The sequence below is a fragment of the Lolium perenne genome, chromosome 6 (assembly GCF_019359855.2).
Source record: "Lolium perenne isolate Kyuss_39 chromosome 6, Kyuss_2.0, whole genome shotgun sequence".
In the NCBI taxonomy this organism is placed as follows: Eukaryota; Viridiplantae; Streptophyta; class Magnoliopsida; order Poales; family Poaceae; genus Lolium; species Lolium perenne.
The window spans coordinates 195777150-195791835 of NC_067249.2; the positions used below are offsets into that span (position 1 = coordinate 195777150).

A 14686-nucleotide genomic window follows, 5' to 3' on the forward strand; every position below is an offset into this window, starting at 1 on the left:
AATGCCCCTCCATATATAACTAGAAATTGGTACCACTGAAAGCCTAGATCTCGTTACCTCCTTCCCTGCCTCATCCACACACATCTGCCGCCTAGGTTTGCTCGCCTAATCTACTCTTCCTCTTTCTTCTTCAGCCATGGAACATGGCTGTCAAGAAGGTAAATCTAAACAAAAGTGACCCTACAACACTCACTCCACACATAGAGCGTTAGTGGCTACTACACCTCCACCAGAAAACTAGATCATGAAAGGGACATCGAGTCGAACCGTCGTCATGAATGGTAGCGTGAACGCTCCCAGCACTGGCATGCTGATAACCAATGGTGCGGCAACGAATATGAGCTCTTTAAAGCTGGGCCATCCAACACCGCCTCACGTGATTGCTTCTTACTTCGATCAAGGTCAAGAATATAAAGAGAAACCCTTCGAAGAAGTAATAGGAGAGGCCACCGACGCCACTGACCAATCCTCCTCCACCTTCCTCTCAGGCTTTTGTCTTAGAAATAGACCCACCAAAAGATAACACCACTACCATGTGCTTAAATTGTAGCCTTGCCAAACATTTCCAGTTTTGGTGATCCTTCCTGCTTCACTGGTGGAATGATCCGTCTTTGTGATGGATGGAGCTGGATTCTTTTCCACCAGTTAGCAGCAACAATCATCAAGATTACTAAGGGAATTCGGGTCAGTGGTAAAATAGTTAAGAGGACAACTCAGTTATAACCCTTCTTTGACGACGAACGCCGCATCCTCCGGTGTCTTGAGATGCAAACATCTAGTGCTTGAGTCCTCTGCCCCAGTGCCACCCCCGCCCATGATCTCCAACCCTGTCGGGCAGGGTTCAATCCTTTGAATGAAATGACCTCTATAGGAAAAACTCATATGGGTACAAACTTTCTTTGTGAACCATTTGAACCAAACAAGACCTAAACAGTTTTAGCATGGAAGATGATGACTTTCTTATTTTCAAACAAAGCACATTTTAATCCCCGCTTTAGTTTGCAAAGGGCATTTGTACTTTTTTCTGAGCCAAGTGACAAATATCTCTTAAAGATATCTTTTGAGACCAGTGTTAGGAACAACTTTTTTTGCACAAGCTTGCTTATGTTCCGCACGTGCATATTTCTCCTCACATGCACACAAGTTTGCATCATTACAGATGCATGGTACTTTGAAAAATAAAATGCAGTGCATGATACTCTATTGTTTAACACTTTTGAAGTTTACATTATCTTGTATACGAGTAGGAATGACCATCCATACGAGTATATATACAAAGGAAAAAAAGAAAAGGATATAACCAGTACGGATGTACCATTCGCAAAAAAAAAAAAAAACCAGTACGGATGTACAATACGCCTCCAGATTGAAACATGGGCGCATATCTTATTTTGCAGGAAGCCACACACAGCCTACCAACAACCTCTTTGATAATATAAAAAAAAAAAAACGTTGTCCGGTTTGTCTTTCTTACCGGATTATCTTCTCTACCCACCCTCCCTCCTCAATCCCCCCGCTGCCCCCCGATCGCTCAGAAACGCCAAGGAGAGCATCGCCTTCCACCCAAACCCGACCACCTCCGGAGGAATCCCCTCCCGACAAAATCCTCCAAATAGCCGAGATGCTCCCCTCCCGCACCAGCGCCGCTTCCCCACGCTGGCAACCCGCTGAGCCATGCTCCTCTCGCCTCCAGCCCCATGGCCGCGCGTCCGCCTGAGCCGCCTCCCGCGCCAGCACTGCAAAGCCCGGCTGCTCTCGCTGCCCCGTATCCGTCGGCGACGGCGGCTCGGCGTGTGCATGGCCGAGATGGTCAGAATCGAGAGCGGGTCCCCGCCGCGGGAGCTGGGGGTTTCGATCGGGGAGGAGAGCGATGCGTTTCTTGGTGGGGACAGGTTGGCCGGTCCCAGGCGGGACGCGGCGGCTTCGGAGGCCTGGCGGGTGCCCGTCGAGGCGGCGCTGAATCGCATGGTTAGTGCTTGTTCTATCCTTAAGCTTCTGTAGTCCTGTAGATGTTTTTTTTTTTCCTTAAGAGATTGATTTTATACCTATTGGTTGGTGCTCTATTCTTAAGCTTACTAGCATGCTGAACTTGTCGGAATATCAGAAATCTTACGACTAAGCATGAGCTTGCGGAGTAGTGATAGTTTGTAACTGTGCTATTGCCCTTGGATAACTGGAAGTTGGGACTCTCCCAGGCCAACAAAAGGGGGAGAACCTTTAGATCAAAAAGTAACCGAAACACCAGAACATTCTGATTTGATCTCAGTAGGGAATATGCATTGCTTTAGTAGTATCATCATCATCATCATAGGTGGCTAGCTGATATGCAGCAAGCTCAACCGCTTTCACATGACCATTATTCATGGATGGATTTTTGTATACACACTTCTAGCTTCGTTTACACAGAGAGGAACTTACTGTTTAGGCCTCATTTGTACAGTTGTGTCTGATGGGTTATGAGAGAGGAACTTATAATGCTCCAGCTTAAGCTTCCTCCTGAGATCTTTGTCAGAACTTTGTTGAATAAATTAATTAAGAAGGCCGTATGCATGGATTGACACAGAGGCTGGGACATAACCTCCATTTCGAATTTCGAAAAAAAAAGCTTCCTCCTGAGATGTGGTTAACTTTGTGCTATGGTTGAAATTACCTTTGACTACAGGTTAACTTTGTGCTATTTACTCGACATTCTGGACCTTGTACTAAAGTTTCAACATTGTGCTATGCGCCAGAGTAAATGGCTGGTTGCTGGTTCTTTTGCTTTTGCAGCTATCTGGAAGCGTGATGCTGAAATTATGTGGGCTTTGATGGGTGCCGTTGCGAACACTATACTTTCGTCAATTCTTAAAAAGATGTTCAACCATGAAAGGCCGGCCCCGGCTTTGCGATCGGATCCTGGGATGCCATCCTCCCATGCTCAATCCATTTTCTATGCTGCAGTGTTTCTTGTTCTTTCAGGTAAGCACTTCAAGGTTTCACTCAACCAACCATACTCCTACTATTTTCAGTATATTCTCCTGGCAACATCAAAGGCATAAATGCTGATTCGAGCTGTCTTAATTTATTTCAATCATGATACCATACGTCTTTATTGTTTCTCTGTTTTTGCTGTATGGCTTTTCTATTGCAGTAAGTGCGATGTGTGGATACTATATTAGATGTATTATGCTATTTTTGTGCTAAACTATGGAACTAAAATACATATCCATTAGTGCTTGGAGTATAACAATACCTCCGTGGACATTAGAAATAAAATATTCTTCAATAAAATTGAAAGCACGACTTATCTTATGTCGCTCCTTTTGCAATGCAGTGTTCTACTGGCTTGGGACAAATTATCTGGCAATGATTCTCGGGGCCACAACTATAGCATCGGCCTCCTACCTAGTAAGATTTTCTCCCTTTTCTGACTACATTGACCGTATGATATAATCCATTGGTCTCTTTCACCTTTAAACATCTCCATTGCAGAAGAGCCAAACTCTTAGGTCAGAATTTTCAAGCTCTTTGACACATTCTAATAATAACTTCCCTTACATGCAGTCGTGGTTACGGGTGTCGCAGCGTCTCCACACGCTGAACCAGATTCTCGTGGGTGCCACCGTCGGATCAGCCTTCGGTGCTCTGTGGTTTGCGCTCTGGCATTTGCTTGTGCGGGAAGCGTTTTATTCCTCCATGTGGGTCCAAGTTCCTGTCATTCTAGGTTCAGTAGCATTCAGTGTTGCCTTCGTCGTCTACATCATTCGCCACTGGCTCAAGGATGAATAGAGATACATATAGTTGCAATACGGTGATGGACACTGACAGCCAATCTGCCACGGAAGGTTGACTCGACACTCCTCTGGGAATTATACACGGAAAGGAGGTTGGGTGATGGTTCAAAAGCCTAGAAAGCAGAACAGGGAGCAATTTTGCTTTAGTACCGCAGACCATTGGTTCATGTAACATATCAAACGATGGGTGCTAGGCTCCCATTCATCCAGGTTTTTCTTTTCACGGATGTAGTTGATGTCATTGCTGTTCTTTCTGGAAATGACGTTAAAAGAAACAGTTCGTGAGCATGAGAGATTTTGTGAGAAGAATCCATTGGTGGATACTTGCTCTTCTATTAAATTTTGATCAGATTTCTATGTCAGTGCAAATTCTTCATCCTCGTCTGATCATACTCACACTTATAGTACGCTTTGTATTACTGGTCGAGCTGAACGAATTTGTATACTGCATAAGTTTACAGGACTTTGTCTGTAGTGCGTCTCGTAACGTGAGATCCCTCTTTTACTAACCTGAGCAGTTCGGGATGTACCACATGGTTGACCCAACTTCTGAGAAATTGGAACAAACAGAGCCCTTTTGGACAGCGGGCCTGCAGGTAGCGATAAACAACCTAACGTAGACACCAGGTAGCAATATTCATGAGGCTGGAACCTCTTTGGTGGAGGGAAGAACTAAAACTGAGGAATGAAAATAACATTGGAGCCTTCAAACAGGTTAGAGGACAAGAATGTGACAGGAGTGATAATAATTCTTCTTCAGATGCTCGAATGGACAGAGGTAAGACGTCGTCGCAATAAATTTGTTTCCTTGTCTTCTCATATTTGAAATAAACTAAATAGACCTTGAACATATTATTAGCAGTGTGAGCATTGAATTTTGATTAAATTGTTAATGATCCCACCTTTATAGTAGTAAATACAAACAATTGTTATCGGGTGAAACGGAAGATCACCATAAGGAGATCAGATCGCATGTGCTTGATTCATTAAAGATTGGATGGTATCAGAAAGCGCCTTCTAAACAACTCTCCCTCAAAATACATAGTTCTTAATACAATAGCACTTTCCTAACAGAAGCCAACTCATCAAATAAAGGCTTCCAGGGTTGACCAAAATGAGGATCCCACGTTTTGGCATATTAGACTAACGGAAGATAACTCCACAGTGAGATACAAGCTGCTACTAACCTGATACAACACAGGCCACAAGCTTGACACCTGCAACCAGCTCGCAGCCCGCTCCGAAACAAAGAAAAGAAAAAAGGTGGCTAGGCCACACACGTGCTATAATGACAATGTTCTAATGAATATTTATCACTAATACCAGCTAGTGCTTGATAAAGAGCTCCTCATCCATCATACAAGACAAGAGGAGATAAACAAACCAGGGATGAAGGCCAGATCTGCCAATAGGATCCTCAAAAGCTTCAGTTTATTTGTTTTGTTTTATTTTGTTGTTAGGTATCGACTTCTCCGCTATGATCTCCCCAGTAGCTCATGTAGGAGCTGCTCACCGTACCTTCCAGAGGTTCCAGGGCATGCATGCAGCTACGAATGTCTTTCAGACGAGTTATACCAGGCCCGCTACTCCACTTAAGTTAAGGGCACAGCAAACACAGTAAGACTGGACTATTTACTGGAATGCTCCCTGCTTATTCCATTGCGACTAACACACCAGAAGATCGACGGAGCAGTAAAAACACAGAAACCAAATCGAACGCTCTAAGAACCAAGACTGGAAGTCCAACTAACATAGAACAGAGCAAAAGACTCTTGTTCGAGTTGACAAACAGAACTGGGATCAAAACTGCAATTGTCAAAATCAACTCCACTTAAAGAGTTCACCATGGACGATTACTACCCATATCCACATTCCTCATATTATTTTGCTCAACCAACTATGCAACGAGGGACTTACGGTAAGGGGAATAGAGCCAATCCTGGACGGAGATGGCCCATTCCACATCTTTACAGAGGAAGTGGCAAATCAGGATTGTAGTGATCACAGCCGATCACCAAAACAGAAAACTTATACAACCTTCTTTTCTCTCTAGGAAGTATAGTTAGAGCTTTTGTTAGGACCACTGTGACCAGAAAGATGCATCTTCAGCTAGCTCTAATCGCTGTTGGTGCTATTCGAGTCTTGAGCGTGGGGCTGGCCAGCTGGTACATACGACCAGGCAATGGCTGCTGTGCCGAGGGTAACTGCTATCCCAACTGAACCCCAGAACCACTTCTGTCTCATCTTACGCTTGTTCCGCTGTTGCCTGGACATCTCTGCAAGACAGACAAAGAAATAATTCATGGATCAGCAAGATCCCACATTCATTTGCAATGTGTACATCAAGACAGATTAATTCATTGCATATGTCATGTTAGTTTATAATCCTGATTCAACAGATGACATTTTTCTCACCTAATGTAGTAGTAATGTATCGAACACAGGAGATATTTATGCAGTAATCTAAGTCTATACAAGATTACGGTTGGTACCAAAAAGAAGCTATGTTCACAAATAATATATCATTGTACGAAAATGCAAATATTGCAAAGGACATATTATGTTCAGTATGAGTACCGATAGCTTCTTGGTTTCTCTGAGACATCAAGGCAGCTAAGATCATAGCATATGTCATGTTAATTAATACATATTTCTTAAATCCTGATTCTGCAGATGACATTTTCCTCACCTAATGTATCGAACACCAGAGAATTTTATGCAATAAGCAAAGTCAATACAAGATTACAGTTCATACCAAAAAGAAGCTAGGTTCACAAATGATATATCATTGTACCAAAATGCAAATATTGCAAAAGAGATAAATTATGTTCAGTATCAGTACCTATAGCTTCTTGGTTTCTCTGAGACATCTCCCTGTTTGCAGCTTCATAGTACTGGACCCTATCTGATAGTCTTGCAATCTCAAAGTTCTTAGCTGAAATCACACTTTCCATCTCAGATTCAACTTCTACACGAGCAAATCCACGTGCAATAGCAGCAGCTACAAGTTGTGAAACAGTTATTTGCTGGCACAACTCAGCTCCAGGATCCATACTTGTATCATCAGAGTCCTCCGCTACAGTTGGAGATGGAAGTGACAAGGCAATAAGTGATAGGTGATGACTCAGCTTCTTCCATTCCTTTTGCCAGATCTCAGCTGTTTCCTCAGCTTGCTTCCTCCCCTCAATTTCTGTCAACATACTTAACCTCATTTCACGGAATTCATCATCAAGAGCACGTGACGATCGAGTTGCACCATCACTTGATATTTCTGCAATATAAATAAATCAGACTTACTGCAAAGATGCAATGTAAATGAAACAACAAGCATCTCTGTTGATAATAGGAGGGGAGAGAGAACAATCTCTTCGATAGAATGCAACAAAGTGATTAACGAAAAACCATTGATGCATCCAAAAGCATACAACATTAGACATATCTTCAATATCACAGCCATATTCGATAACAAATGATTTTAGCTCATAGCCATATTCATTGATATAAATAAATGATTACATTGAACAAGAGAAAACTGATGGGTGATGGCACATTAACTATACAGACTATACTAGATATAGGAAAAGCCTTATATGACCACACAGATGTTCATAGTTCAGGCAGGAAGAAGACACATACTATGCCTATACAGCCTATAATTACACCATATGAAGTCCACACCTGAACCTAGGAATGCCCATCTAACCAGACTAGGCTGTCAGGAACTTTGTTGTGCATCCAAATAAATGGAGCAACGAATGTCTGACAGTACGCGGTGCACTTGAAAATTGAAACTAGAAAGCTCAGTATTACAACATACACACCAGTAAACTGCTACGGTAAGTCCCATAGAAACTATGACCATAAGCTTTTGGAATATGAATGCAAACCGACAATATTCAATCGTAAGGGGCTCTTTCTTTTGTTTGCTAGTTTCGTGTCACTATTTCTATGTCTTATAACTGATAAATTGTCAACCACAGAAATCAGTTCTAAGCAAGATGCAAAAGTATTACACATGCTAGTTGCCATCTTCAGCCTAAATCTAAACAAGAGTCCATACCACATTAAAATACAAATGAACATAGCATTAGGTATGAACTGATTGGTACCTTCGAACGCGTCATAGAATTCTGCTCCAGGCGTGCCGACAGACCCGGAAGTGGGCTTCCACCAACCCGGCCCACCAGTATCCTCAGCCTCAGAGTTACTAGCCACACTCAGCGAATCCTGAAGCTCAAAGAAGGCATCGCTCTCGAGGTTCCTCGGTGTTCCGTTACTGACGAGCCTGCCAACGTTGACAGGCCTCACAAACACATCCGGACTCTCATGCCGAAACTCGAACTCGGGCTGGTCCTGCTCCTCCTGGCCAAACAGGGCAAGCTTGCCGTTCTGCATCACTTCATCATGCCCATCCAAGGCCTCCACCGTGGCACCGCTGGTCTCCTGTGCAAGAGTTAACTCGGACCCCTGCGCTTCGACGGCTTCGGCCTTCTTCGTCGGCAAAGCAGGCAGCGTCGCTGGTAACTTTGGCAGGTCGCTCCCGACATCGCCCTGGGACGGCGTCTTGACCAGGCCAGGCCCTCGCCGCTTGTGGTTGATGAGGTAGGGCGACCAGGTCCCGGGGAAGGAGGACGGCGAGTCGGGCAGCGACGTGGTCTCGGGCGTGGTGTAGAGCGCCGGCAGCGTGTGCGTCCTGGCGGGGGCCGGCGGCACGGGTATGGCCTTCTCGGGGGACCTGCGAGGGGCCAGCGGCGCGGCCGGCGGCGGCTTGGGCGCGGCCGCCTTGTGGAGGTTGTTGGGGAGGGACCCCGTCTCCAGGAAGACGCGGTAGTGCGTGATGGTCGGCATGGGGACGACGCGGCTGCCGGAGTGAAGAGGGGGGTCACCGGAGGTTGTTTGGCCTTCCTGGCATCAACGAGGCCCTGAATCACAAGAGAGAGAAAACAGGTAGGGTTAGAACGGATCAAACCCTGGTTCCTCTCGTCGTCTGGGAGAGAATCCCGGTGAGAAGGGATGGGGCGCTAATATTAGGAGATTCTGATCCAAAATATTCGGGAGCGTCTGGGTTGGAACACGTAGGCGCCGTATCCTTCGGGATGAAGGGGACAGCATGAGATACTCACGAGATGAGCCGCACAAATCATCATCACCCAGCTAAAGGGAAAAAAAAAAAGGGGGGAAACCCACGATAATATATTCTCCACCCAAATTCAGAAAAGTCGCTCCAGGACGAATCGCGCAGACGAACAGCACGAACCAACGAACGCCCCCAAATCGAGCAGTGCCGCTTCAAAAATTTGACCCCGAAGGACGAATCCCCCGACCAAATCCAAACCACGCAACGCAACCCGCAGAAGAGAACCCCCCAAATCAACTACCGGAACCAGCGCCGCGACGGCACGAATCGAATCCCCAAACCGAGGCGGCGCAGGAGGAGGAGATTCGTGGGGAGTAGTCACCTGGGACTCACCGGTCGGTGGCGCGGCGCCTCCGCGTCAAGCGAGGCCCGAGGAAACCCTAGCGCGCAGCAGGCTGTTCGCCGTCCGTCCGTCCTCGTCGTCCGCCGCCGCCGCCGCTTCTTCTGGAGGAGGAAAACGAACCCCGCAGGTCGCGTTTCGAAAATTTATGTACGAGGGCAAGGGCAGAATAAGCGGCGCGGGACGGACCAGGCAGGCGGCAACCGGGAGGTGGTGGGAAATACTAAAATACCACTTCCTTCCTTCCTGGCTCGCTCGAGAACGAGAGGGGAGAAGAAGGAAAAGGACAGGGCGGGGAGGGAAAGGGCGCCGCTGATTTTTATTTATTGTGGGGGTGTTTTTTTTTTACGGATGGGCTGGGAAGCACGAAAGAAAACAAGGAGGCTGCCGGCTCCGTCGGAGTGTACGTGTACCGTGGATTGTAGCGTGGAGGTGAGGGCGGGGCCCGGGCGTCGGTGGCGGAGCGGGTGGGGGGATTGGTGCGATGGGGTTCCGCTAGTCTTGGAACGGAAGAAAGGGAGAGGCGGGACCGGGTGGTGGGGGTCGGGGTCAGGGGCCGGGGTGGATCTGGTTCTGGTTCTGGTTCTGGTTCTGGTTCGAGAGGGCGCAGGCAGGCAGGAGGTTGTTGTTGGCTGGTTGGCTCCTGCAGCACCGCACCGAATGAATCAATGAATCGCGTGGGCGCAAACAGAGCTTGGCTCTGGTGGTTAGGTCCCTTGTGGTGGAGGCACCATCCAGGGTTCAAGTCTGGAAACGGCGTGGGTGTTAGTTTCTGGATTTATTCCGGTGATTTAACCGGCGCTTATGCCAGGCTAGGTGACGCGTCTTGCCAACAATGGCGCCATGGTGACTTCGTCAACCTCAAGATATGCCGGCTCAGTCCCTCGGAGGTGCTCATAGGGGTAGGGTGTGCGTGCGTGCGTTCATAGGGGTGTTTGTACGTGCGTGTTTGTGAGCGTCTGCGTTGTACTGTTTTCTCAAAAAAAAAAAAAAAGAATCGCGTGGGCGAGGTCAGTTTGACCACGTGACGCACGCAGGAGAGGCGAGCTGGCCTGGCCCGCGTGTCTGTCCGTGTGGGTCGTGGGTGGGTGGGTGGGTGCTGTTCCTCGTGGGGAGCAGAATACTCTGCTGTCTTCGTGGACAAGTCTCGAGCCTTCATCATACTTCGAAAAAAAAAAAAAGTCTCTAGTCTTCCAGGTGTTTCTTCTTGCTGACCGACGCCCACACGGCTGGTAGAGAGTTTGCTTTTCGCCCACGAAGGAGGGGGAACTGGGGAAGGGTCGTGTATTCGTGTGTGTGGCCCATTGCCTGGCCTTCTTGGTCAGCAAGTTCTTCCGGTCTTGGGCGAGGAGTCTAGTTATGTGCTCTGAATATGAAGTCTTGAACTTTTAGCCCCTTGACATTCCCAAAAGGCACCTCCAGAACTTTCGAGCACCATTTGCCACTGTAACTGTTACCGGAGCAATACTAACATTTTTGAGACCTAGTTGCTGCACTCCTGCTGAACTGATGAAATTGCCAGCCAAAACTACCAAAGTAAACAAGAATTAGCACTTGCTTGTCTTGAATATTGCCTTGCAACCTCAGGCTCTTCTTCTTAGTTGTCCCTTTCATGGCTCCCAAGGAAATGTGCATTAGAGATTCATCACTACTGCTTTGACCAGATTTCTCTTCTTAGCTGCAATATTTCCAACAACTCTTTCACTAATTGTAGAAGATCAGACTTACTGCATTTATGTCTAGGTTGGAATTTGTCTCCACACTTGAAACATTCACCTCTTAATATTTGCGGTGTCAACTGTTCTATGATGGTGCAAACAAATGGCACACTTAATATCTTTGCGCAGCCCGTTAACAAATTTGGTGATAAAGAAATGCTTCATCGTAATGCTTGTTGTCAATTAAAACCTTATGTCTAAGCTCCTCGAATTTCTGGTAATATTTAGACAAAGTTTCCTTTTGTCTACATTTTCCTAGAGCTTCTAAGTATCTATGATGCTTATTTTTACCAAATTTCTCATGAATGGCAACACACAGCTCTTCCCAATTATCAATATCATGCTCTGCCTCATATGTTTGTAGCCATAAAGCGGCATTACCTATGAAATGCATGGTAGCAAAACTAGCCTGTGTCATGATCTACAGCATATATGGCAAAACATTTTTCACACTGTTTTCCACCATTTTGAGTTCTCTCCATCAAACTTAGGAAAATCAGTTTTAGGTGGTCTATTGTTGTTCCTATGGTATGCGTGAGAGTCATGAGTAAAGCTATCTGCACCAGTATCAGATCGATTAGACATATCAAATTTCACTGAGTGTGAGGAAACTTTCGCGTACCCTTGACCAGGGAAGGTGCCATTGCCTTGGAGGCTCCGGTCACAATACCGTGTGGATTCTGTTCGACGCAGTGCCCGTTGGGCCGTGGTGTGAGCTCGTTGTCGGAGGAGGAGAGCACCGACTCGAGCACAACCACACGTTCGCCCACCTCAGCCAAGGATAGCTGCAGGGCATGGAGAGAGCCTTCCACGGTTGGCATCCAGGTGGAGAAGCTCTTCAGGTTCTCGCACATCATCGTCTGATTGACAGCGAACGATGCGAGTGAGGCGTTGTGGGTCGCCCTTGAGGACGACGACGAACTCGAACAGCACTCGCCGCTCCTCCTTGCAGGTCCGACGATGAAGACGACGGCGTCGCAGGCGACGACGAGCGTGCAGCTCTGTTGCGGCCACAGCCGCGACCTCAGCCTCGACCAGACATGGCATCGTCTCTTCAGATGGTGGCGGCTAGGGTTGGGGAGAGAGGCGCTAGGGTCTGTGTGGGAGGGATGATGCGAGAGCGCCCTTTTATAGGCCGGAGGGAGGCGGGGGAGCGGTGGCGCTTATTAACGCCGGCACGGAGAGCTAGGCGCGACGGGACGGTTCGCTGCGCGTCTGCGGAAACTGCACCGCCGCTGCGCGCCAATAACTCCCGTCGCGAGGTAGGCGACGGTTAGGTTAAAATTGAATGTGCCGCTGACGCGTCGGCCCCGCCACTCCCGCTGGTGTCGACTTTTGGGATGTGTGGCTAACATGCGGCTCCCACGCCCAAAATTTTCCGCCTCGCGAGACGCCGGTGCGCCCGATTCGCGCCCTTGGCCAAGGGGCCGGCATGGGGTTGCCGGCACTCCTATTGGGCTCGGGAAAGCGCCGGCGCCGTTTGGAGCGTGCCGGTGTGAGCTCATTTTCGCTTCCGACCCCCAAATCGCTATCGAGACTGCTATGAGGGACACCGGTGGAGATGCTCTAAGATTTGTTAAATTTTAGATGTATCTAGTTATGTGTTTCATCTTAGCTTACGCTTCATATCAATGACTAACTTTGTTAACCTCTTGTATCTTGCTGTCTATGGTCTACTGAAAGATGAACTTTTTTTTTTTGACAATCAATACCACATATATTCATAACAATAAATAGTACATGGTAGGGATACATGAACTGACTCCAACGATTATAAAATAAAGTCTAAAAGATAGTAACAAATCTTCGAGGTCTTCAATTTCTTTCTTCTTCCAGAACACAATCTTGTACTCTTCTGAAGGCAGCCAAAAATAGATAACGAACCATAGACCTGTAGATACGACAGTTCCGTTATATTATGTGTTTCATCTTGGTTTGTTTCTCCATTTATAATTTCCTATAGTTTCACTACGTCTAGTAAAATCTATGACAATGTGTTTGGATGTTTGCATCCGTGCCAGGTATTATTAGACATAAGCATTGTCTAGGCCCGAATATCTCAGATTCCAGCTGTTTGGATGTGTTAGGTATTGATGCTATACATTTGGGCCAAATATTGATGTGAACTTTCTTAGCCTAGGAAGCCCACTCCCGAACGAACCAGTCGACATCACGAGGTATTCGGGCTGAAACCATTTTTCCTCTGCCAAGTCCCGGCCAAGAACGCTCCACATGTCTAACAACTCCTTTATTTTTCTGCCCCTTAAAACACGAGTAGAGGGTTTGTATTCACTTTTCACCGGCTGAAAACTCGTCGTTTTACGAAGTGGGGGTACGGGGTCTGCTAGCTCGGACGAGTTTGCAATCCCTCAAAACAGGATTTTTGACAAATTAGATATTAAAACCAATACAACATTCACATTAAATAAAAGTTTTAAATCACACAATAATCGTCATAATTATTACAATAATGTTTTTCGAAACTGACAACAAATGTTTAATTGAAGAATTAAACAAATAAAATCAAACAATCAAGATAACTGTTACACACATACAACAATAGGAAATGAATGTAAAAACTCATTGGCCATGCAACTGACAGTGGTGATCAATCAGATCTTGGGTGAGATGGTGATGAGTCTCGGCATTTTCAATGTCACGATGCGCTGCAAGAAAAGTCTCAATCCGATCAGGGTTCTGCTGGGGCTGCACTCAGGTGCCAACATTATCATAGAAACATGACAAGTTCAACCCTCTCTCATCTTCAATGATCATGTTGTGAAGAATCACACAACATGTCATGATATCAACAAGAGTTTCCTTGTCCCAAAACCTTGCAGGACCCCGGACAATGGCAAATTTTGCTTGCAAGACACCAAAAGCTCTCTCAATATCCTTGCGGCATGCCTCTTGATTTTTGGTGAAGCAAGCTTCCTTTCTTGTCAAGACCTTGTCCTTTTTCTCTTTTATGGACTTAACAAGAGTTGATTGTTAGGGTAAATATCATCTGTGAGATAGTACCCCATGGTGTACTCATTGTTCATAACTTTGTAGTTATAAGTTGGAGTTTCACCCTTAACTAGTCTTGCAAACAAAGGGAATTTATTCAAGACGTTGATGTCGTTGAGTGTCCCCGGCAGTCCAAAAAAAAGCATGCCAAATCCATAAGTCTTGCGACGTCACAGCTTCAAGAACAATGGTAGCATCACGGCTTTTGCCACAATACATTTCATGCCATGCTTTTGGACAATTTTTCCATGTCCAATGGCAAGCATGCCCGGCCACCCCCTCTTTTCGTTGATCTCCATGAGTCTTTTCGTATCTTCCTCATTTGGAGCTCGGAGATACGTCTCACCATACAACTTGATCACCATCTTGGCAAACATACGCACGCAATCCGTGCTTGTTTGTACACCAATACGAAGGTACTCATCGGTATAGTCTGCTGGGATACCGTATGCAATCACCCTCATGGCGGCAGATATTTTCTGAAATGGGCTAAATCCCATGACATGAGCAACGTTTCTCCTTTGCTTGAAGTAATCGCAATTTGCCTCGCAATCTCTGACGATTCTCTCGAACAAAGTCCTACGCATTTGATACCTTCTACGGAAGAGGTGGGGAGGATAGGTCGGTACCTCGGCAAAATAATCTTGCATCAGTTGTTCGTGGCCGAGTGCGTGGTTCCATGGAATGCACATACGCCCCATAGTGGATC

General features: G+C 46.4%; 2 protein-coding genes across 3 annotated transcripts; one reads left to right on the forward strand and one right to left on the reverse strand.

Moving 5' to 3' along the window:
- Positions 1 to 1498: 1498 nt before the first annotated feature.
- On the forward strand, positions 1499 to 4135 carry LOC127306516 (lipid phosphate phosphatase epsilon 1, chloroplastic). The gene is made up of 4 exons (XM_051337164.2): positions 1499 to 1968; positions 2733 to 2958; positions 3314 to 3387; positions 3544 to 4135. Exons 1-4 carry the CDS (start codon positions 1675 to 1677, stop codon positions 3766 to 3768), a joined length of 819 nt encoding a protein of 272 aa, XP_051193124.1. The 5' UTR covers positions 1499 to 1674; the 3' UTR covers positions 3769 to 4135.
- Positions 4136 to 5568: 1433 nt separating this feature from the next.
- LOC127306514 (uncharacterized) lies at positions 5569 to 9506 on the reverse strand. 2 transcript variants are annotated; one of them, XM_051337162.2, is made up of 4 exons: positions 9244 to 9506; positions 7883 to 8695; positions 6616 to 7044; positions 5569 to 6049 (listed from the first exon to the last, which is right to left on the reverse strand). In XM_051337162.2, exons 2-4 carry the CDS (start codon positions 8619 to 8621, stop codon positions 5889 to 5891), a joined length of 1329 nt encoding a protein of 442 aa, XP_051193122.1. In that variant the 5' UTR covers positions 8622 to 8695; positions 9244 to 9506; the 3' UTR covers positions 5569 to 5888. The 2 variants fall into 2 exon arrangements, with proteins under 2 accessions (XP_051193122.1, XP_051193123.1); XM_051337163.2 differs by having other exon boundaries at positions 9233 to 9506.
- Between the last annotated feature and the right edge of the window lie 5180 nt (positions 9507 to 14686).

What these genes read in the sequence shown, in the direction of transcription:
- LOC127306516 (XM_051337164.2), top strand. Translation starts at nt 1,675, where the DNA reads ATGCTCCTCTCGCCTCCAGCCCCATGGCCGCGCGTCCGCCTGAGCCGC. An exon ending in AGGCGGCGCTGAATCGCATG is followed by an intron (nt 1,969 to 2,732) that starts GTTAGTGCTTGT and finishes GCTATGCGCCAG; the next exon opens with AGTAAATGGCTGGTTGCTGG. An exon ending in TAGCATCGGCCTCCTACCTA is followed by an intron (nt 3,388 to 3,543) that starts GTAAGATTTTCT and finishes CCTTACATGCAG; the next exon opens with TCGTGGTTACGGGTGTCGCA.
- LOC127306514 (XM_051337162.2), bottom strand. Translation starts at nt 8,621, where the DNA reads ATGCCGACCATCACGCACTACCGCGTCTTCCTGGAGACGGGGTCCCTC. An exon ending in ATTCTATGACGCGTTCGAAG is followed by an intron (nt 7,045 to 7,882) that starts GTACCAATCAGT and finishes TTTATATTGCAG; the next exon opens with AAATATCAAGTGATGGTGCA. An exon ending in GAGAAACCAAGAAGCTATAG is followed by an intron (nt 6,050 to 6,615) that starts GTACTGATACTG and finishes TCTGTCTTGCAG; the next exon opens with AGATGTCCAGGCAACAGCGG.